Raw genomic sequence first — 21,872 nt, forward strand, 5'->3', positions numbered from 1 at the left:
CTATTAATAATTTAGACTGGGTGGTGAGGAAAGATTGCTAAGAAGGTAGCATTTGTGCTGAGACCTCCATGCCAAGAAGAAGCCTAGGTCAGGGGAAGGGGCATTTGAGGCAGAGGAACGCTAGTGCCAAGGCCCTGCAGGGGAACTTGCTTGACTTCTTCAAATAAGAAGAAAAGGCAAGTGGAAGTGTAGTGAATGAGGGTGAATGGTAAGAAGTAGGCAGGGTCCAGGACCTAGGTGCCAAGTAAGAAGCTAAATCTCTACTTTGACAGCAGTGGGACACCATTGGAGCCTTTAAGCCAAGGATCCACATAGTCTGATTTACATTTTTAAAGGGTCAGTTTAAAAATGTAAAAGGGCAAGAATGGAAACCAATGATATTTTGGTTATCTGTTGCTATGTAACAAACAAACCCAAAACTTATTTCTTTAAAATTGCCATATTAGTTTGCCCACTATTTTGTGGGTCAGGAACTATGGGAAGTACTTAGCTGGGCAGCTCATCTCTGGTTCACAAGACGTCAGCTGGGGTGACTGAGACTGGAGGATTCACTTCCGAGATGGTTTCTTCATGGACAGGTGTAATGCCCAAGTGCTCCTGGTCCTTTCTCTTTCTCCACATGACAACTCATTCTCTAAGGCCTATCCATGTTGCTTCAGCTTCTCACAGTCTGCTGGTCTCAGAGTAGTTGTACTTCTTACATGGAAGATCATTTCTAAGAGAAAGGATGGAGGAACTCCTAGCCAGTACTGCACATGGAACTGGTAACATATTGCATTGCTTCCTCCACATTCACAGGTCAAAGTAGTCAAAGAGCTCACCCAGATCCAAGAGGGTGTAGAAATAGACCCCACCTATTAATGGGGGAGCAACAGTGTCACATTGCAGAAGGGCCATGGGGTGGGAGATATTGTTGCAGCCAACTTTGGAAAATACAATGTGCTATAAATGAGGAGGCCATTCTGGTAATTCAGACAAGAGATGATGGTGGCCTCATCTAGAGGTTTGCTCTGGAGACGAGAAAGGGATAGATTCAGAATATATGAACAGAATATATGGAAACAGCAAAGCAGTAACAAATGCATCTGAGTATTTGTTAATTGTAGTTTATAAGATTACATGGATGAATATTGCCCACCACCCATGAAGTAAGTCACGGATATCTATTTGTAGGACAAATGGATCAGTCATGTTTCAGAATATGCTTTGGTTTAAAGCATCAGTTGTTCAGGGCAGGGAGTTATTGAGGCCTGGATACAGCTATACAGTGAGGCTAAAGTATGGACCTATAGACTCGGAGATCCAGGGATTGCTGTGTCCTGTAACCAAGTGTGATTTAGAAAGTAAAGGGGGGTCTAGCAACAGTACATTTTCAAAGACTTCATGGAAACAAGTGCATTTGATGACAGAAAGGCTTGAGCAGTTTTCAGTTCACACATTTGGTTACTTGAGGAAACAAAGTTTTTAAGGTATGAGAGCCAATGTACTGAAGTGGGTATATGAGAAGGGGTTTTTGGTGTTACAAAAATGCTGAAAGCTATTTTCCTACTTTAACATGAGGGAGTGAAACAGAAACTTGCCCAGAGTCACCTAGTGAATTCATGGCAGAGCTGGTGCTGTATCACCTGCCGTTCTGCCCAGAGCATAGCTTTGCTCTATACTGTGGTCATACTGAACCACTACTATTGCTCAACTGACTTTCAAATAGTGCCAGAAGCCTGCAAGAAGAGGTTGTGAACAAACCAAGTCTGTTCCCTCTGTTGGAAAACATAACTCTAAAATATGCTTTGCTAATTTTGACTCAGTTGCATCTCTTTGTGGAGCAGGCAACACATATGTTCATATGAAAAGATAGTCATAATGAGACTACTTGCTGTGCTGCTAAATGTCCCATAGAGTATTTCTTTTTTTTTTTTTTTTTTTTTTTTTTTTTTTTTGAGACGGAGTCTCGCTGTGTCTCCCAGGCTGGAGTGCAGTGGCGTGATCTCGGCTCACTGCAAGCTCCGCCTCCCGGGTTCACGCCATTCTCCCGCCTCAGCCTCCCAAGTAGCTGAGACTACAGGCGCCCGCCACCACGCCCGGCTAGTTTTTTGTATTTTCAGTAGAGACGGGGTTTCACCATGTTAGCCAGGATAGTCTCGATCTCCTGACCTCGTGATCCACCCGCCTCGGCCTCCCAAAGTGCTGGGATTACAGGCTTGAGCCACCGCGCCCGGCCAGAGTATTTCTTAAAATTCATGGAATGCTTAAGATTCTGAGATCACTCTTTCAGTTCTAAAATCTCTACCAAAAAACAGCTCAAGACCACCGGGATCTTTTGGATTGAAAAGCAAGAACAACCCAAAGTCTTTACTGTGCATGGGAAGGTACATATATATTATAATGAATATTTCTATATGTAACCTCTATTTCATGTATGCGGATGCATAATTTGTGGTTTGTTTTCTCAATATTTAAAGTGGGCAGAGCTCCTTTCTGGATGTAGGTAAAACTTACATGTTCTAAATATCATAATTTTATTCTCCACTACTTTTAATTTCTTCAGTTTTTTCCTATAGCTAAACAAAAGACAAAATTTGCTTGTATTCATCTTCTTTATTAACTAAACACACCTATTATAAATGGAATTGGCACTTTCAATCAACCTCATTGTATTTACTAGGATGAGATTAATAACCCAAAGATTCAGTGTTTTCCCATACTAGGTTCAGTTTCACATTTGAGCTTATTTGGACAAATAGTACTTCCCTGCACACTGAAAGGATCTATAAAATATTGCTCCTTGATCTCCACATAAGAAGCGATTTGTTGGACTCCAGTGTTGGAGGGCAATACTTCAGGGTTGATGCTTGGGAATGTGTAAATCTTGCCTATGGATTTAGATGTCTGTTCAACAAGATTGCACCACAAAAACCTCACACCTTTATTATGTTTCACATGTTACATTGCACTGACAAGTTTAACTGCATCCACGACTGGGCCAGGTGGTGTTTAAATTCTCAAATACCTTAACATTTGAATGCCTCAGGCAAGAAAAACTGACTATTCAGAAGGCACAAGCTGTAATATTTCAGGCAAGTCAAAATCAGAAGTGAAGGCTTTTGGCCATAGATTTTACTAGTGCATTTATATTAACCTTTATGCATTTCCATAAGGCTTAAAAACCATTGCTTAGGCAGTATTTGTCTGTGGGTCTTCATTAAAGTAATGATATTATTTAATCTACTTGGAAAAATCCCTTCAGGATCCCAGCTGTCCCCTCCATTCCTTTTAAAAGCACTTTCTCTTCTGCCTAAAAATTCAAGTACTCTCTTAACTAAGTGCGGACTGAAACATTTCACTATAGATTTGAACAGGAGCCAACACTGATGATGAAAAGAAAACTTCTCCCTGTAAAAGGTTTATTGTCAGTACTTTCTAAAGATGAAGATGCTTCTGAAACAGGCTACCAACATTTTCACAAACCTTGACACAACCTTCTCAACCTCTCTTAGACCTATGATTTGGGACCCTTTCTTTCAGGAATGCTGTGGACCTTTGACCTTCTGAATAGCCAACTCTACATAACTGCTCCTTCCCCTATCAATATAACTTATATTATAAAAAGGAACGGGGGATGGGGTAGCTTGGCCCTCACGCTATTGGAAAAGTACTTGAAATTCCTTGCATTCCTTTGCATTTAACAGCATGTTTACCTAATCACCGGCTTATTAGGATTAACACAAGTCATGCTTCAAGCTCATTTAGTGAAAACAAACTGACTCCTATAGACTCAGATTTTTCCTGATAACAGCCAAGGGTAAATTTCTAAGTAGTTCCCCTAATTTTTAGGAAAGGTATTGGGAAAATATAAAGCTACAAACAAGCAAGTCTTTAGAATACATTAATTATATTCAATCTTGCCCATGGATCTGGATGTGGGCTGCCTGAGTTATGGACTACCCCTTTTCATTAAAGGGTTTCTCTACTAAAGTGACATGCCCACTAACCTGGTGATGAAAATAATAAATTATTATGGCCATCGCGCAGAGTGATGGAGACCCTTAGGCTTTACATTCTGATGAAAATACAGCGCTGTTTTCTTAAATTACAAATTTAGCTTCAGAATCTTTCTTGTGCTTCATACAAGGTCATGTTCAATACATGTTTTTTAAACATTATATGCAAAGACTTTACTGAAGATATAAAAGCAATCATTATCTTATTTTAATAGCTTAATTCACTGCTGTATCCCTATAAGTCCTGTTTGAATAACTGAGTACTTGAGCTAGGTTGTTCCCAGTGACTTTGGAGCACCTCTAAAAATACTGAATGGCATACACTCAGATATTAGGTAAATATTTCTTTATTAAATGGTTAATTTCATAAATAAAATCTTTTCACTGAATATAAAATTAAACTCATTTACAAATTATTCCAGTATTACATTTCCCCTCCCTCCCAAAAGCTACATTTTGATAAATAAAAACATTCAGTCTTAAAACACCTGATTTCTGTTTGCAGTTTAGAGTGCAGATAGCTGCCTCTCACAGACACTCATGGAGTGTCCCCCTTCAGGAAGGAATGGAATGCCCTCCCATTTACTTTTGTCAAAGGACGAATAAAAGCTTTAAACTGTCCAACTAATCTTATTATCTCTTTTACGACTGTAGAACCCCAAAAGGAAAAAAGCCTAGAGAAAATATGCTTAGCAAATAATTTACAAACAGAAAACAGAAAGTCATCAACACCACAAGCTCCAAAATGAAGCAGTAACATGTGCTCCAATACTATGAAGCAAAGTATTCTCCAATCGTGGCTGCATTAGTGTCCATCTGCACCAGCACCCTTGGCAGTTTCGAAATACCTTAATGCTCCTCAAGAATGAGCAAGGAATCCCTTCTACAATGAGTCCCATCACCCACACCGCCCCCACCCATTTTCTCCATGATTCTGATTCTGACACTCTTCTCCCTTGTTTGTCTAGGTGTGCCCTGGAAACCCAGGTAGCATTTAGTCCCTAAATTTGTGAATGTCATTGAACAGCCTGTAGAAGGGAAATGCTGCTTCATTGGCATGCGGGCAGTTGTAGTTGCATTTGCAGGACTGGATCATCATGACGTTCTTGGAAAATGTCTCCCCATCTTCGCAGTGGAACCGCATCTTCACAGTCCTGGTCAGCTGGGGCGTGCAGCATCGGCCGTCCACGCAGGAACCGCAGTACTTCGGCCGGTATTTCTTCACACTCGAACATCCAGCGTAAGTAAACCTAACTGGTTCGGGGGATTTCTTGGTCTTGCTGCATTTCTTGCCCTTCTGTAAGAGACAGGAGAGAAGAAAAGTTAGGGGTGATATTTCTCTTTCTTCAAAAAGAGATTCACATCCCACCCCCCTGCCAGGCAACAGTCTACACATCCCTGAAGGAACTTACTTTCAGGCTGCTGTACACTGGCTGTCCACAAGGCCGCACCTCACAAATCCGAGTTTCTTTCACAAGGCGGCACTCGGGGTTGTCATTGGTAACTCGTGTGGAGATACCAGTTCCACAGGTCTTTGAGCACTGGGACCATGAAGTTGTTTGAACAATACATTTCTGGCCATGTAAAGGGTTGTATAGGATGCGAGGCTCCATTCCAAAAACTGGAGAGAGAAATAAGAGGGAAGACTTCTCAGAGGCATAACCACACAAACAGGCTCAAGTACTCATTTCTACAAAGCTTCAGACCAAAAATGCATCTCAGTACAGTGTCTGAAGGGCTCAGTCTCCACTTACCAGGGAGCCGCTTCAGTGAGCTGCCTTTTCCAACTGCAATCAATTCATTGTTTCTCGTCAACTCCACCTCGGAGGCATCGAATCCCAGCTCCTTGCCAAGGAGGCCGTCCTGGTCGTCCATGGGGTCCTTGACACTATCCTCGTCACAGACCCACTCCTCGCAGCACTGTCCGGTAACTTTGACCAGCCGGGGGTTGGGACAGCCCAAGTTGGGGAGAGACAGTTCTTGGGGACACAGAGGAATGCAGCCCACGGCGCCATCAATACATGTGCACTGATGTTTACAGTTGGGCTGGAAACTTTCCCCGTTTTGGTAGATTCTGGAGTTATATTCACAGGGTCTGCCCTCTGACTGAGCTGCAAAGATCACCAAAAGAGAAAGGTAGAAGGGGATAAAGTTAAGATTCCAAACCACCGCCTGAAACTCATACATATTTTCTGCTGTTAAATTCAATTTATGGTAAAGTTCCCTACAATTCCCCGGAGACTCTAGACCAGAACAATAAGTTAGTCAGGAATCACTTTTCCGTATGCGCTTTCGTTGGGCCCAGACACACTGAATTGCATTCCAGACTGCTGAAATCATGTGCCTTTCTGCCAAGCTACCAACAACAAAGCATCACCATACATGGTCTCAAAATTACTAAACTTCTGGACTATGGGGACTAGTATTTTTTTTTAAAGGGGCCAAACCACAAGCATCTTACCTCTGCAGATCCCCTTCAGAGCGGTGGAGCTGGCGCCGAAGTTGCATTCCAGCCCCTTGGTGTGGTCGCAGGGCTGCGTTTTGCTGCAGTCCTCGTTGAGCTGCTTGGCGCAGACCTTACAGCAGCCACAGCCGTCCCGGACCAGCCCAACTCCCGGCGCGCACTTGGGCGCCTCCAGGGGGCAGTGGCAGGCGGCGGGGCAGGTGGAGAGCGCCTGGAAGGGGGAGAAGAAACGCGTGAAACTCGGCGCGGTGCGCAAGAGGGGCGCCGCGGCTGCTGTAGGAAAGGACTGGGGTCTCCGACCCTATCGACAGGGAGCCTCTGACTTCGTCCAGCCGGGCCACCGCGGGAGGCTGCTCCCACCAAGAGGTCCCGACAAGTCTTTGGGGGGAGGAGGAGAGTGCTTAAAGAAACGGCTACCGCAAACGGCCGCGAACTTTTTATTTTATGTTTTCCTGCTGTGGGCAATCTGGGACCAGGGAAAGGGACTGACAGCGGACGGGGAATCGGTGGCAAAAGGAGAGTCCAACTCACCAGTCTGGTCAGGTGGAGAAGGGTGACGGCGAAGGCGAGCGCCCTGGCGATGCGGGAGCTCATTGTGGCGCGCAGGAGTAGCCCGGGGCGAGCGCGGCAACGAAGACGCCAACAAGCTGGTGCGCAGCGGCCAGGCCGTGCGCAGCGGGGTCGGGGTGGCGGCGCGGTGGACCCGGTGGGTAGGGAGGCGAGGGCTGGGCGGCGGGCGGGTGTCTTTCGCTCGAGGTCCCGGCAGAGAAGACGCGGAGGGCGCGGACGCTGCTCAGGGGCGCTCTCTCTCGCGGTCTGCCCAGGCGCCCCGGAGCCCGCCTTTTATATATGGGCCGGCGGAGGCGCCGCGTGTTGCAGTGACGTCGGCTCTGTCTGCGCGTTCCAGAATTCTCAAACATCTCAGGAATGCTGGTTGGCGCGGGCTGCTGCCAAGCGCCTCCCCTGGCTCCATTGCACCTTTGTGTGTGTGTGTGTGTGTGTGTGTGTGTGTGTGTGTGTGTGTGTGTGTGTGTGTGTGTGTGTCCCGTCAAGAAAACAGTTCGTTTTTTCCACCTTAAATTACTTCTGTTAGGAAGCGTTCTTTGGGGCGTGATGGTGGTGATGGTGGTTGGAGGGTCGCGAGGGGAGAGGGGGGCCAGTTCAGAACTTTGCCTGGACTGGGTGGGTGGGAGGACCTGAGAGGGAGGAACAAAAGTCGTTTTGTTTGGTGATTCGAGTTGACCGGGCACGGAAACCCTCACCCAGGAAGGCAGTGAGCTGTTTGCTTGTTTACAGCGAAGGTGAGAGGCAAGTTATCTGTTGAAAGAGTAGAACGTGGAAGAGGAGTGTGTCTCCGAGCCAGTAATATTTGTGGACTTCAAAGAGGCGTGTTCAGAACAAGTCCCAAAGCTTTGGCATGATGTTTATTAGCAAAATTCAGTGAATTGCAAATTAATACCCAGAGTGGCATTTATGAATGAAAAGGCGAGGGGGGTGCGGGGGGGGGGGGAACTTCCCCATCGTTTGGCAAATTCCCAGGCAGAGGTCTCCCCCACTCCTCCAGCCCTCCCCTTTTTTGGATATGTTGTACTTGTTTGTTTTTGGAGGTTCCCACTTTAGTTCCAGCCCACTGCCTGGGTTGGAAGTCCGAGAGGAAACGAACGCGGGGAGTTCTCCGGGAGGCTGACTTATACTTCCTCACGGATGCAGGAGACTGGGTAAGCCCTGCCCGCCTGCTTCCGCGGGCAAGAGGCTATGCTAACCAAGCAGCCAGCCAGAAGTGCAGGGGACCACCGTGGAGTGCTTTGGCCTGAAATCATCACCTGCAAAGACCGCAAGGCCAAACCAGATTCCAGTACCATTATGCCCTATGAATCTCTGGGAAAAGCAGATTCCTTCAAGCTGGACGTTTTGTGGGGTTTTTCACTCCTTTCCTAGGGACCACTGGAAGCCTCCCATTTTAAATGAATTGCAATGCCTTTCTCTCCAAGTACAGAAAAGAGATTTAGGATGTAATATTTTGTAGTAAAAATGTCAGCAGATTTTAAGATCCTGTTCTACCTGCAATACACTCAGTAGAAGACCCCACCACAAGACAATTTACTTGAACATCACCAATACCGTTAGTGTGATTGATAAACTTTCCCTGCAAGTTTCAAAAACTTTTTGCATAATTTTAATAAAAATGATGTGAGACTCATATGCTCTAGGATAACTACTTATCCTTTTTAATGTTTAGGGCTGTTCAGACTTCATAATTTAGCAGTCTTGTTTAAAAAGGCCCTTAGTGCTAATGCTGACTTTCCTGATAAGCACAATGAGAAGCTGTCAGGATGAAAACACACTCCAGTGAAGAGAACCCTTGCAGGAAGTTCAGTTTCATTCATTCCAAAGTGCCCTTTCATAAATGGAAGCAGCATTTGCTAGAGGGAGTGGGATTTCTAAAGCTCTGATGGAGGGTTAGGGTTGGGAGACTTTTCAAGACAATGGATTGTCAGGTGTTATGCAAATACAGTGAGGAAAGTCTGGGCCCAACATGTACACAGGTTAATACATCAATTATTATTTACAAAACATTTTTTCTGCCTTATCATTTCATTATTGTTTCCTTCTTAATGAAGTGATTGCAGGACGGGAGGGGGAAGGAGGGGTGTAGCCACAGTACGTGTTGAACAGAGGGAGATGGGAGAGACAGAATGGAGAGGAGGGTTCCTGGCTTCTGTTGTGCCGTCTTTTCTATTTGACTTCATGGTTGTAAGTATTTCCAGATGGTGAATCAGACACCAGACGTAACAATATTTCCATATTTGGGTATAGCAGTAGCCTGCGTTTTTAACATTTTTCTGCCTCTGTTATCCAACCACAAAGCATTCTTGACAGCTTCAAATGTTGTTAAATATAGATTTAACTTCTCTTCCCAGAGCAGGAAATTCTTTGGAATTCCTTGTTTTTCACGCAATCTGTCTATCATGATTTAAAATAAAAGCACAGTGGATCATCCAACTGGCCGTATATACCTTAATTGGAGGTTGGGGATGGGGGACGGCAGAGATCCAGTCTGCCGCACTGCGTTCAAACACAAGCCATTCCAGAGATTCCTTTAAAGTCACATTAAAATTTTCTAACAAGGGTGTGTGGGTTTGTTTCTGGACTTCAACTGGGGAATCTTGAGGATGAGTTTGCCCCAGAGGAGAAATTTAGAGAACCTTACTGTCAGCTGCCCATTTAAAGCGGGGGTGTGTTGTGCGATGGGGGTGGGAGGTTGGAGCAACAGGGCCAGGAGGTGTGGGAGCGGGAGACACTAGAGTACCCTATGTGCACAGCCTCTCCATATACCATGTGCTGGTGCGCCTGCTAGTAATCGACGACATTAGGCAACAGAAACAGCGGCTCCTCAAGTCCTGCCCAAAGACCGTCCAGAAACCCAAGCCTCCGGTCGCCTTCTCGCCGCCTCTGCTGGGAGTTGCAGATCAGTTCAAGTTGACGGACAGGAGGCGAAATGTGCAAATGTTTATGGGTAAGTGTTGCTTCGGGTGCTAATTCTGTATGGCTCTTTTGCTAGTTTCTCCTTCACCCTCCCCATGCGGGTGCCCCAGGAGGAAATAAACGGGCTGCCTTGTTTCCTTGGGTTGCAATCCACGGAGAACGGGCTGATTGTCTTCTGCAGCTCCTGGCTTCGGGCTGAGCGATGGGGACGTCTCTCACCCGCTGTTGCCAGGGAATTTTAGGTTACCTAATGAAGGGCTCACTGTCTGGCAGCAACCGAGAATAATAACGGTAAATCTGGCGACTCCGGTTTCCTAGCCCTAGGAAGGCTCTCAGACTAGAGTGCATCAGAGTCACCTGGAGGGCTAGTTAATGGTTCCTGGGTCCTACCCCAGAGTAGTTACATTTCTAACAAGTCCCCAGGTGATGGTGATGATGCTGGTCCGGAAATCACACCCTGAGAACCACTACCCTGGACGACCGGAGTGCCTGTAGTAGGGGGGTGTGTGTGTGTCTTCAGAGATACTCGCCTGCACACCCAATCTCACAACTTCACTCTTCATAGCCACCTTAATGAATAGAACTTATGGTGTCTGCAAAAGACCAGCTTTAAAGTGGCGCCCCCGTACCATCCCATTTCTCTCCTCCACCCTTTCCCCACCCCTATCCCCTTGGCATGATAGCCAGGAGCTCCCCAGGAAGCTAGGATCCTGGTGGCGGCGGCAGGAACTGGGTGGCCGACGCGCGGAGAGGGCGGTCGGCTCCGGAACCCCTGCGAAGGGAGCGGACAGGGTCCGCACGGCGGGAGGGCGCCGGACCCGAGGCATCCGGACGCGCCTGCCCGGCTGCTACCGCCGCCCCCTGCCGGCCACACCGCCCGCGCGCCCACAGTCACAGAGGTTGCCAGGACTCGAGGTTTCCGGCGGCGCGCGGCGCAGGACGCTTCCAACCCCGGCCCATATTTGGTGAAAGTCTTTCAAGACTCCGTCATCCAGCTTTGGGGGGCGGTGGCGACGGCGGCGGCGGTCCTGCGACCGGGCCGGGCAGCCTTGCGACTGTCGCGTTCCTGAAAAGTGTACCGCGGCCGCCCGCGCCCAGGCCTCCCTCCGCGCGGGACCCCGGAGCGTTGCGGGCGGCGGGGTAGACCCGCGCATTTCGATCCCAGTCCACCCCTCTGAGGACCGAAGTCCGCCCTGTGCTGCGTGGGAGGCTGGCGCGGAGGGCGCCGAAGCCCAATTGTGTCACTTTTCCCGTCCACCCCACTGTTGACTCGTCCTCCCAGCGGGGCAGCGAGTTGCCGTGCTGTGCCAGACATGGAGGGTGCGCCCGGCGCGAGGGTGTGGGGCTGTGTGTGTGTGTGGAGGGGGGTGTTCGGAGGATGGCGTTTGCGTGGACACCAAGCGCACCCGAGAGCGGGACGTGGAACCGACTCTGAGGAAAAGCCCTGAAGGGCCTGGATGCCATTATCCCCAGAAGGGACACATGGTAGAGCTGGCTCTTCGGTTTCTCCTGGCCTCCCACGAACCCTTCCCCTCTTCCTCCTCGAGAAGTTCCGCCTGTGGGGAGCCCTGGATAGGAAGTCCTGGCTCTGCCATCAGTAGCCTGTGGCCTTGGGGATGCTGCCCATCCTCTCGGGACCTTGCCTGCTTCTCAGTAAACTGGGAAAGGAGGCAGCAAGTAGTAAAGCCAGAGCAGCTCCTTTCAGGGCCAAATTTCATGTCATCCCCTCTAATAATGATAGAAATTAACACATTATATAGGGTTCACATAGGTTGGGGCACCACTTTAAAATGCCTTCTATATATTGATTCGTTTAATTCTCAGATGCCCCACTGAAGCAGGTCCTTTTGGTGACACCATTTTCTATCTAAATGAAGAAATGGAGGCATGGAAGGTAAGTGACTAGCCAAAGGTGACTCACCTAGCCCGCAGCGAAACCGGATTTGGACCCAGATCATAAGGTCTCATACTTAACCACTGTGCTATACTGCCTGCTCTCTATCTCTTACCTCAGACATTCAGGCCCATACCCCTCTCCTGGAAATTTACCTTTATTTAACTCTATCACAGCTTATCCAGATAGTCTAGGTGAAATGCATCAGATATAAAAAAATAGTTGATAAATTAACTGAAGCTGTGCTAACTCCTGAGAATTGCCTAATGTACTGGCTCTTAGGAAGGAGGGAGAAAAGGAGTGTTGTATTTTAACAGAAAAGGTCTTAATGCATATACATTTATGGAGTGATCTTTAAGCACCTTGGCAGGCTGGTGGGGAAGATACTTAGGACCTCTGGGGTTCTTTTGACACCTCATAAGCCACATTGTTCAGGCAATCCCTACTTCTGGAATAAGGCTTGGCCTGGGGGGAATTGAATTTGTCACTGAGATAAAGGTTTCGGCATCACTTACTTGATGGTTCGTCAGTCTGGGTGTTCATTGTGGACCCAGTCTGTTTTTGTTGTTGGGTTATTTTTTGAAACATGGTCTAGCTCTGTCACCCAGGCTAGAGTGCAGTGGCATGATCTAGGCTCACCATAGCCTTGACCCCCTGGGCTCTTGACCTCAGCCTCCTGAGTAGCTGGGACTACAGGCACACGCCACCACACCCAGCTAATTTTTGTAGAGATGGGGTCTCCCCATGTTGCTCAGGCTGGTTTTAAACTCTTGGGCTCAAGTGTTCCATCCATCTCGGCCCCCCCAAGTGCTGGGATTGCAGGTGTGAGCCACTGCACCAGGCTCCCCATCTGTTTTTAACCTGTTTTCTCCCCACCTATGTTATAATTACTCATATATATATGTGTGTATATGTGTGTGTGTGTGTGTGTGTGTGTGTGTGTGTGTGTGTGTGTGTATAATAGAGATGGGGTTTCACCATGTTGGCCAGGCTGGTCTCGAATTTCTGGCCTCAAGTGATCCACCCGCCTCGGCCTCCCAAAGTGCTGGGATTACAGGCATGAGCCATAGCGCCTGGCCTAATTACCCATATATTTGAGGTCCGTTTGTTTACCCTTCTCTGAATCCCAGACTTATTCAGAGTCTGTGATGTGTCATGGCACAGTGCTAGGTACTGGTGACATGAAAAAGAGGATTTTAATATTGCACATCCCCTGGAGGACTCTAAGGCATATTGCAGAAGTGGGTACATAAATGCTGTGTGGATACTTCACTGCCTGAGAGGAGTTAGGGGGAACAACTAATCTGGGGCTGAAAGGATGAACAGGAGTTGGATAGCAGGGCAGGACATTTGAGAGGAAGGGAACAGGGCCTTGACCAGGCGTAACAACCAGTCTGATGCGCTGGACCATAGCATAGGATTCCTTCTGAAAACTGGCAAGAGATGTCAGTTGGGACCATCTGTGAATGGCCTTGCTGTCATGACACTGGAACTTTGCAGAGTGAGCCATGTGAGCTTTTTGCCTAGGTTTCCTTTTCTATAAGATAACAGGACCAGGCGCAGTGGCTCATGCCTGTAATCCCAGCACTTTGGGAGGCCGAGGTGGGCGGATCACGAGGTCAGGAGATCGAGACCATCCTGGCTAACATTGTGAAACCCCATCTCTACGAAAAATACAAAAAAAAAAAAAAAAAAAAAAAAATTAGCCAGGCGTGGTGGCGGGCGCCTGTAGTCCCAGTTACTCGGGAGGCTGAGGCAGGAGAATGGCGTGAACCCAAGAGGCGGAGCTTGCAGTGAGCCCAGATCATGCCACTGCACTCCAGCCTGGGCGACAGAGTGAGACTCCATCTCAAAAAAAAAAAAAAAAGATAACTGGATTCTCCCAGCTTAGAGGACACACACTCAAGGGCCTGCCTGCACTTGACATCTAGCTTTGCTAGATGTCAGCCAGGTAACACCATGCCATGCCTCAGGATTAGTGCTGGCTGATATTTGGCCTCAGCCTTGGGAACCATGGGGACACTGGGACCATCTATGAGGGGCTGAATGGATACTAGCTGAAAATGTAGGTTCACTGTTTGCCTATTTTCTCATTTTATTTTATTATTTATTAATTTTGAGAAGGAGTCTCATTCTGTTGCCCAGGTTGGAGTGTAGTGGCACGATCTCGGCTCACTGCAACCTCCTCCTCCCAGGTCCAAGTGATCCTCCTGCCTCAGCACCACTAGTAACTAGTAGTAGCATGCACCACCATGCCCGGCTAATTTTTGTATTTTTAGTGGAGACAGGGTTTCACCATGTTGGCCAGGCTGGTCTCGAACTCCTGTCCTCGTGATCTGCCCACCTTGGCCTCTCAAAGTGCTGGGATTGCAGGCATGAGCCACCGTACCTGGCCTATTTTCTCATTTTAAAAAGAGATACTAGAGATCTGGATTTTTATGTGAAGTCTTCAAAATTTTAAAATGTTGGCATTTAATTACAATGTTAAAATGCCAACTAGGCTAATCCTTGGAAAACTCAAGAGGACAATGTTGATGGGTGCCAGTTGTGATCTCCGGACTGAATATCTTTAAGAATCTGTCCTGCTCCACCATTCTGTAACTCCCAGCCACCTGTGAAATTGTAGGGAAAAGCACCCTGGGCTCCATTTAATTGTCAAGTTGACTAGACTTTTTTTTGTTTAAGAATCAGGGCTGCTACTTAACTCTTGGTTGTAGGAATTTATATCCTATCAACAAAATTGGAATTGGTGGCTTTTTACAAATTTTCTGCTTCATCCACTCTCCAGCCACTACTCTGTCTCCCTCCTTCCTGCCCCTGAATTGATGTTGTAAGCAGCTGGCATCGCCTTGGCAGTAGTATAGGAAACACTTTTTTAGGGCATCTGTATCCCATGGGAACTCTATCTGTTTATTTCCTTCACCTGGCATCTATCCACAGGAAGCCAGCATTCCTAACTCCCTTACCTTACAGCACTTCTTGTTTTGTGATAACACAGAAACATTTTATTGGAAAGGACTGGAAGGCACCTCTCCCACCACACCCTGCAATCTATCTTCTAGAGATGATTGAGCAATATGAAATATAATAATTATAAGTCATTATCAAATGGGTTGGCTCCAGATTGAGAGAATCAGCAATTAACCTCTGCTTTTCATGTTTTATTTCTGGAGGTACCTGTCTCTTAACCGACCACTAACATCACACATAGCACATCCAGAATTTAGAAAGGATTTTCTCTGGCCACAGCAGGTGAGCACACAGATTCTACAGAGGGATTGAAGTGATTTATTTGTGACAAAGTTTTGCAAGTCTTGGGGATTGAGTGTAAGGGAGTATTCAAGCAGTTGGACTTATGTGAAATAAGACATAAGACATATTTACTGCTCAGCCTGATGCCTGGCACATAGTAAGTGCTTAATAAATTACAATTATTCCTACTGCCAAGCACCACCATTATCTTCACTTTCACTACAATTAACATAGAATGAGCTAGCCTTATTATCTAGAGAATACTTTCTATTCTTTAGAACTCTAGTTATAAAATCCATAAAATTCTTTGCTATATGGTATATAGATGATGTGATTAAAAGGATCCATCCAGCCAGGTATTCTGGCTGCACTGAGACACCAGTGACTATCTAAAAAACCACTCAAATGGTCTTACCCGTCATGGCACTGGGACTTTGCCTACAGGCAGTGGTGAGCCATGTGAGGTTTTGCTTTGGTTTCCTCATCTACAAGATGATAGGACTGCACCAGCTCAGGAGTGATGCACTCAAGTGCCCCAGGAATCAGAGTGGTAAAAAATGCCATGCCTGAGCGTTAGTGCCAGCTGACACTTGGCCTTAGCACTGGGGAGACATAGGGATAGTTGGAAGCACCTGTGGGGCCTGGGCTTTGCCTACTGTTGGCTAAATAGTATACACAATCTCATCTGATCTTTATAAACAACTCTGTAGGATATTTTATTTCCGTTAAAAAGATGAGAAAATTGAAGCTTTGCTAGATGTCAGTAATTGGTACAAGGGGCCAGGGTTGTTAAGGTAGAGTGGAATACCTGTTTCAAAGACCATTCCTTTCAGGGAGAGCATGGTATTTGTCCTTCATGAAATCTGCCTTAAAGTTCAGGAACTTACCTGCAACTTCTTGACTTCCCCTTAACAACTGACTGAATCTGTCACTTAAATGTTGTTCTAAATGTCTCTTTAGCTCATGTTTTCAGTAATTGTGGCCCATAGTTTCTTAATGAGAGTCTGGTAATAAACAAGTTAAACAATGAAAAAGGGTTCTCTCCATAGGGCCCTTGCCTGAGCTTGTTTCTATTTCCTCTGGGAGGAAAAAAGAAAGAGATGTGTCAGAACAGAGGTGGAACTTCTCAGAGATTGAGAGATCCGTCTACTGTAACTTAGTCATCACCATCAATTTTGTTACCTGAGGCAGGCAAAGCTGCCACCTCCCACAGCCTGTGGTTGTCCTCACAACAGAGTTACTAAGCACAGAGCCCTCCAGGCCCCTGCCAAGCACACCCAGTGTGTGCCTTAAGCAAGGTGTCCCTGAGTGTTGAATGTTGAGTGGGGTGGGGGGTGCCCAAGGTTATGGCAATAAAGAAAAAACATAGTGCCAGGTGCTTCTCTGAAATCATTTACCCCTTCTTTTGTAGTTAGGTTTTAGCTTTCAAAAGCAAAAAAAAAAAAAAAAAAAAAAAAAAAAAAAAAAAAAAAAAAAAGCTTGTAAACACTTCATTCTAAAAGGACAAAGGCAAAATGTATTGTATGCTTAAAATTTCCAAGGTTCTGGAAAATGTCTTTGGGAGAATTAGAAAGTGTAGACTATATGCTAAAGCATTGCAGACCCAGAAGATAGATGATTCAGTTCATTCTAATAAACATGACATGTATGGCTTGCTTCATGCTAGGCAGCAATGCAAAGAGGAATAATATATGGACTTTGCTTCATGGCTCTAGCTGCCCAGGGGAGATGTAGATGCTTAAATAGATAATACAATACTGTGGATTACAGCTCTAGAAGCAGTGCAGCTTTGGGAGTACAGACAAGGGATGTCCAACTCTGAGTCTCACCCTTTAAAGATGTGAAGTCTTGTTAGTGTGTATATTTTTATGGCTGAGAGGGATTGGGCACAGTTATTCCCTAACATACACGTTCCCTTTGAAGCTGGGGACTGCAAGGAATGTGCACATTCCTGAGAGATTAGAAAACATCTAAAAGTGAGAACTTTCAGGTGAGCCTCTTAAAATGCATTGATTACAGGTGGGACCAACCCTTTGGGTGCTATTGAAAATTCTTATCATTATGGATCCTTCTTTCAGAAGGGGAAAGAGAAGGGAAGTGACATTTACAGGGCACCTGCCATGGACCAAATGCCTTACAGGTTCAGGTTCAGGAGAGCCCTCTGAGATAAGCTTTTTGACTTCTTTCTAAGCTTGGGGAATGAAGGCTCAGAGAAGTTAAGCAACTTGTCTGGGATCAGACAGTTAGAATGTGGCCAAACAAGGATTCTAACCCAAGCCTGTCTGACTCCAAGTTCTGTCCCCTTTCTACATTTCTGCTATGCAGTCCTGATTCCTTGAGTTTTCACTCCCTTTATGAGTGCTTGCCATTTTTCTCTCTTTTTTTTTTTTATTGTTACCACCACTTCGCCTTTATAGAGCCAGCCCTTTACACTTTCCTTAGCACTTTCAGATGCATTGATTTGAAGTCTTTGAGCCACTGGTGACTCTTTAGCTTTTAAAAAGAGGTGCAGATTAAAGTGAATGGGATCGTTGCCATCATGTGAACATTCCTGTCACCATCATTATGATCAGAGAACAGGCATGGTGATAACCTGCACTTATCTTTGCTTCTTTGCTAGGCACTGTGTAGAATGATTTAGACATATGGAATCTCTGTTTTCCAGGGACAGATGACAGATTCCAGAGGATATGGTGCAGTATAATTAAAAATAACTAAGGAAGTATGATTTTCTTATTTTGTGTTGGAAAAATGGATAGGAGTTTCTATGGGCAGTCTGAAGCTGCACTAGAGTACTATGCTGTAACCTGGAAGACTGCTCTGAGAAGAAAGTTAGATGACTATATGAAGAAGGTGTTAGACAAGTGCACTGAGATGTGTGTGTGTGTGTATGTGTGTGTGTGTGACAGTGTGTGTGTTGGAGGGAGGAGGTTAAGGATTAGAGGTATGGAATAAGCAAGGGAGAGAAGGCTCAGAAACAAAAATAGAAAGTATCAGGCATTAGGAGAAGAAAAGCTGAACTCTAGAGGCTTTGAGGCCACGTGGTAGGAAGAAAGAATGCAGGGGTCAGAGGGTACACTTGCTATGGTGCAACTCAAGTTAACCACCTAATCTCACGGGGTCTCAGTCTCGTTGGTGGTAAAACAGAAATAATAATATCTCAGAATTATTGGGAGGATGGAATGAAGTCTTGTTTCAGCTCTCCAGAAACTGAGATGTGCCCTACAAATGTTTGTGATCAGCGTCAGCTTGGTTTACATCTGAAGTTCCTGGAGAGCCTTTGGGAGGGTAGGGTCACATTCTGTGGTGAATAGAGAAAGTCAGCAGTCACTGTGAGCATGGGTTTCAGCGAGTGATAAGGAAGAACTGACTTAGCAAGACTAGGTTGTGGAACTCAAGGGAAGCTGAAGAACAGTCATTAATGAGGACATTCTCATGGATTCATTTCTTGTCACCACCACTAATCCAGACTCCCTCCACCTTTCTTTCCTCTGGGCTTTCTGCACTTTCATTGCTCTGCTATTTTGAATAGAGGAGAAGTCCTTGGGTCCCAGTTCAGGAAAAGCAACTAGAAAGGGCCAGCGTGCATAGCTGGGCCATCCTGCAAATGCTTTTTCCAAGAGCTGCAACCCTTAAAGCTGGGGCCAGAGAAGGAGGTAGAGGACGAAGATGGGGTTGGAAACAAACTCAGGGAAAATTTCTGAAATGACGGAAAGTGAGAATTTAGACAATTTCTGCCTGAAATCACCTCTGCAGCTATTAGTTATTAACCCACCTAGAATCAAATGCAATTAATTTAGCACCATGTTGGAAAGCTTGGAACATGAACCATATCCTAGGGCCAAGGTTTTGATCCTTTGTAAAGGCTTCTCTTTTGGAACACAATTTGGTGTCAGTACATAGGAACTAACAAGTGTGCTGAGTTGTGAGTCATCAGCAGTCTGCTTTCTTCCAGAACATCGTGGGAAAAGGATGGGCAGACTGCTTCAGATAAAACCTGGACCCACTCAAACTCTCACTGTAGACTGGAAACAAAACAAATCAACTTTAAAAAGAATGTTTTAAAAATCTAATTGAACTCAGGAGACATAAGTCTCTGTTCTTTGGTTTCAATGTGGATCCGAAGTCTTGTTTTGTTTACTGTTCAGTCTTCAGGCAATCACATCAGGTGTTATTTACAACCCTGTAGCTTCTTAGGGGGTTCACATATGCCTTTTAAAGCACGTTTGTGAAACGATTGTACCATACTAGGGTTTGGGGATACAAAGATGACAGATGTGGTCCCTGACTTTGAGGACGACACAGTCTAGAGGAGTGAGAGCTTGCGTAATTAGTGTGTATATAAATACTATGCAATAAGTGACTTCATAAAGGTACAGTATACATGAGCAGCTTTAGGAGCCCTGCCTGAACACTGCCCCACACTGGGGTGAAGTCTTCTTGTCACACTGGATGGTGAGTGCTCTTGAGACTTCCAGTGCTTCCTCCATAAGGCTTGGAAGGGCAAGCTGTGTTTTTCTCTGCTTGGATATAATTTATTATGCTTGGACATAGTATCAGCAAAGGCTTGAGGATGCTTTAATAAGGATCCTTTAATTATGAACTTGTGTTCATAAGGAGTTGCATATTTTTATTTTAAATGTCTTTGCACTTCCTTTTGGTAAGCAATCTAGGCTTCCTAATGTGCATAGCCTTTTGGGTAAATGTGTGTCTTCTGCTGTTCTAATGATAGCTAGTGGATATGTGAATTACATTCTTGGCCTTACTTGAAATGGTTCAAGGTTTCTGTTGTATAGTATTAAAGGTGCGTCTGATTATTTGAAGCCCTTTCCTAGGCAGTGGGCACAGTAGATAAGAAGGGAGAGCATATTGGGTAAAATGACAGTGCTCCAGGATTCCATTACATTTAGTGGCATTTTGGGATATTGTTTTATTTGATTCCACTGTTGTTCATGATGTGCCATCTGTCTTTATTTCCTTTCCTTTGTTCACTTTGGGTTTAATTTTCTCTTATTGTCTAGTTTCTTAATATGGAAGCTGAGGTCACTGGTTGAAAACATTTTCTCTCTATTATAAGCACTTAATGCTATAAATTTCCTTCTACTCCTGCTTCAGCTGCATCCCACAAATTTTGACATGTTATGTCTTTATTTTCAATCTGTTTAAAAGACTTTCTAATTTCCTTTTTTATTTTTTATTTTTTTGACTCAGGTTATTTAGAAGTGTGTTATTTAGGATATTTGGATCTTTTCCAGATATGATTCTGTTATTTATTTCTAGCTTCATTTTATTGTGGTCAGAAAATAAACTGTGTATGACTTGAATTATTTTATACTTCTTGAGACTGGTTTTACGACCCAGAATATAGTCCATCTTGAAAAGAATGTCTAGTCCGCTTTTGTGGGTGGAGTGATCCATACATGTCAGTTAGGCAAAATTGTTTGATAGTGTTGATTTTTTTTTGTCTACCTATTCTTTGGAATTGAGAGGGGAGTATTGAAATCTCCAACCACAATTATTAATATGTCTATTTTTATTTTTAGTTCTCTTAGTTTTGCTCGATGTATTTTGAACTTATGTTGTTAGATGGATAAACATTTAGAATTGCTATATCCTCTGGATAAATTGCCTCATCTGTAATTATGAAATGACTCTTTCTTTTCATAATTAGTCTGTTTTCACACTGCTAATAAAGACGTACCTGAGACTGCGCAATCTACAAAAGAAAGAAGTTTATTGGACTTATAGTCGCACATGGTTAGAGAGGCCTCACAATCACAGTGGAAGGCAAAAAGGAGCAAGTCACATCTTACGTGGATGGCACCAAGCGAAAAGAGAGCTTGTGCAGAGAAACTCCCTTTTTTTTCTTTTTTTTTTTTTTGAGACGGAGTCTCGCTCTGTCACCCAGGCTGGAGTACAGTGGGGCGATCTCAGCTCGCTGCAACCTCCACCTCTCGGGTTCAAGCAATTCTCCTGCCTCAGCCTCATGAGTAGCTGGGACTACAGGTGCGTGCCACCACACCCGGCTAATTTTTTGTATTTTTAGTAGAGACGGGGTTTCACTGTGTTAGCCAGGATGGTCTCGATCTCTTGACTTCATGATCCGCCCACCTCGGCCTCCCAAAGTGCTAGGATTACAGGCGTGAGCCACCGCGCCCAGCCAAATCTCCCATTTTTAAAACCATTAGATCTTGTGAGACCCATTCACTATCACGAGAACAGCACAGGAAAGACCTGCCCCCATGATTCAGCCATCTCCCACCAGGTCCCTCCCACAACACGTGGGAATTATGGAAGCTACAAGATGAGATTTGGGTGGGGACACAGAGCCAAATTGATGATTAATTTTATGTGTTAAATTTGACTGAGCTACAGGGTCCCAGATGTTTGCTTGAACATTCTGAGTGTGTCTGTGCGGGTGTTTTTGGATGGGGTTAACATTTGAATCAGTAGACTGAGTAAAGCAGATGGTGCTCTCCGATGTGGGCGGGCCTCATCCAATCAGCTGAAGGCCTGAATAGAACATTAAGACTGACTCTTCTGTACGAGGTAATTCTTTCTACCTGATTACCTTTGAGCTGGGATGTGAGGTTTCTTCTGCCTTCAGTCTCAATCTGACACATTGATTCTTCCTGGGTTTCAAGCCTGCTGGCCTTCGGGCTGGAACTATACCGTCAGCTCTCCTAGGTCTCCAGCATGCCAACTGCAGATCTTGGGGTTTGTCAGCCTCCATACTCACATAAGCCAGTTCCTTATAATAAATCTCTCTCTCCCTCTA

The 21,872-nt window shown here is 45.4% G+C and overlaps 2 protein-coding genes across 3 annotated transcripts in view; one reads left to right on the top strand and one right to left on the bottom strand.

Moving 5' to 3' along the window:
• Positions 1–1,900: 1,900 nt before the first annotated feature.
• Positions 1,901–7,281, bottom strand: CCN1 (cellular communication network factor 1). Its single transcript, XM_011743078.2, has 5 exons — positions 6,994–7,281; positions 6,460–6,673; positions 5,753–6,109; positions 5,411–5,619; positions 1,901–5,295 (listed from the first exon to the last, which is right to left on the bottom strand). The coding sequence occupies exons 1-5, from the start codon at positions 7,054–7,056 to the stop codon at positions 4,993–4,995; spliced, it is 1,146 nt and encodes a 381-aa protein (XP_011741380.2). The 5' UTR covers positions 7,057–7,281; the 3' UTR covers positions 1,901–4,992.
• A 2,431-nt stretch (positions 7,282–9,712) lies between these two features.
• The window catches only part of LOC105482769 (dimethylarginine dimethylaminohydrolase 1), a 255,199-nt gene continuing 243,039 nt past the window's right edge, over positions 9,713–21,872 (top strand). For both annotated transcript variants that reach the window (XM_011743085.2, XM_011743084.3), the window contains exon 1: positions 9,713–9,979. Coding sequence is in view for 1 of the 2 variants with exons in the window: in XM_011743084.3 (XP_011741386.1) it covers positions 9,962–9,979 (18 nt within the window). In the remaining variant the exon portion in view is untranslated. The remainder of the gene's footprint in view (positions 9,980–21,872) is intronic.

The sequence above is a fragment of the Macaca nemestrina genome, chromosome 1 (assembly GCF_043159975.1).
Source record: "Macaca nemestrina isolate mMacNem1 chromosome 1, mMacNem.hap1, whole genome shotgun sequence".
Lineage (NCBI taxonomy): Eukaryota > Metazoa > Chordata > Mammalia > Primates > Cercopithecidae > Macaca > Macaca nemestrina.

Excerpts from the sequence above, each read along its gene's own strand:
- CCN1 (XM_011743078.2), bottom strand. The coding sequence starts at position 7,056 with ATGAGCTCCCGCATCGCCAGGGCGCTCGCCTTCGCCGTCACCCTTCTC. Across the intron at positions 6,110-6,459 it reads TCTGAAGGGGATCTGCAGAG|CTCAGTCAGAGGGCAGACCC; the intron begins GTAAGATGCTTG and ends TGATCTTTGCAG. Across the intron at positions 5,296-5,410 it reads CAGTGTACAGCAGCCTGAAA|AAGGGCAAGAAATGCAGCAA; the intron begins GTAAGTTCCTTC and ends TGTCTCTTACAG.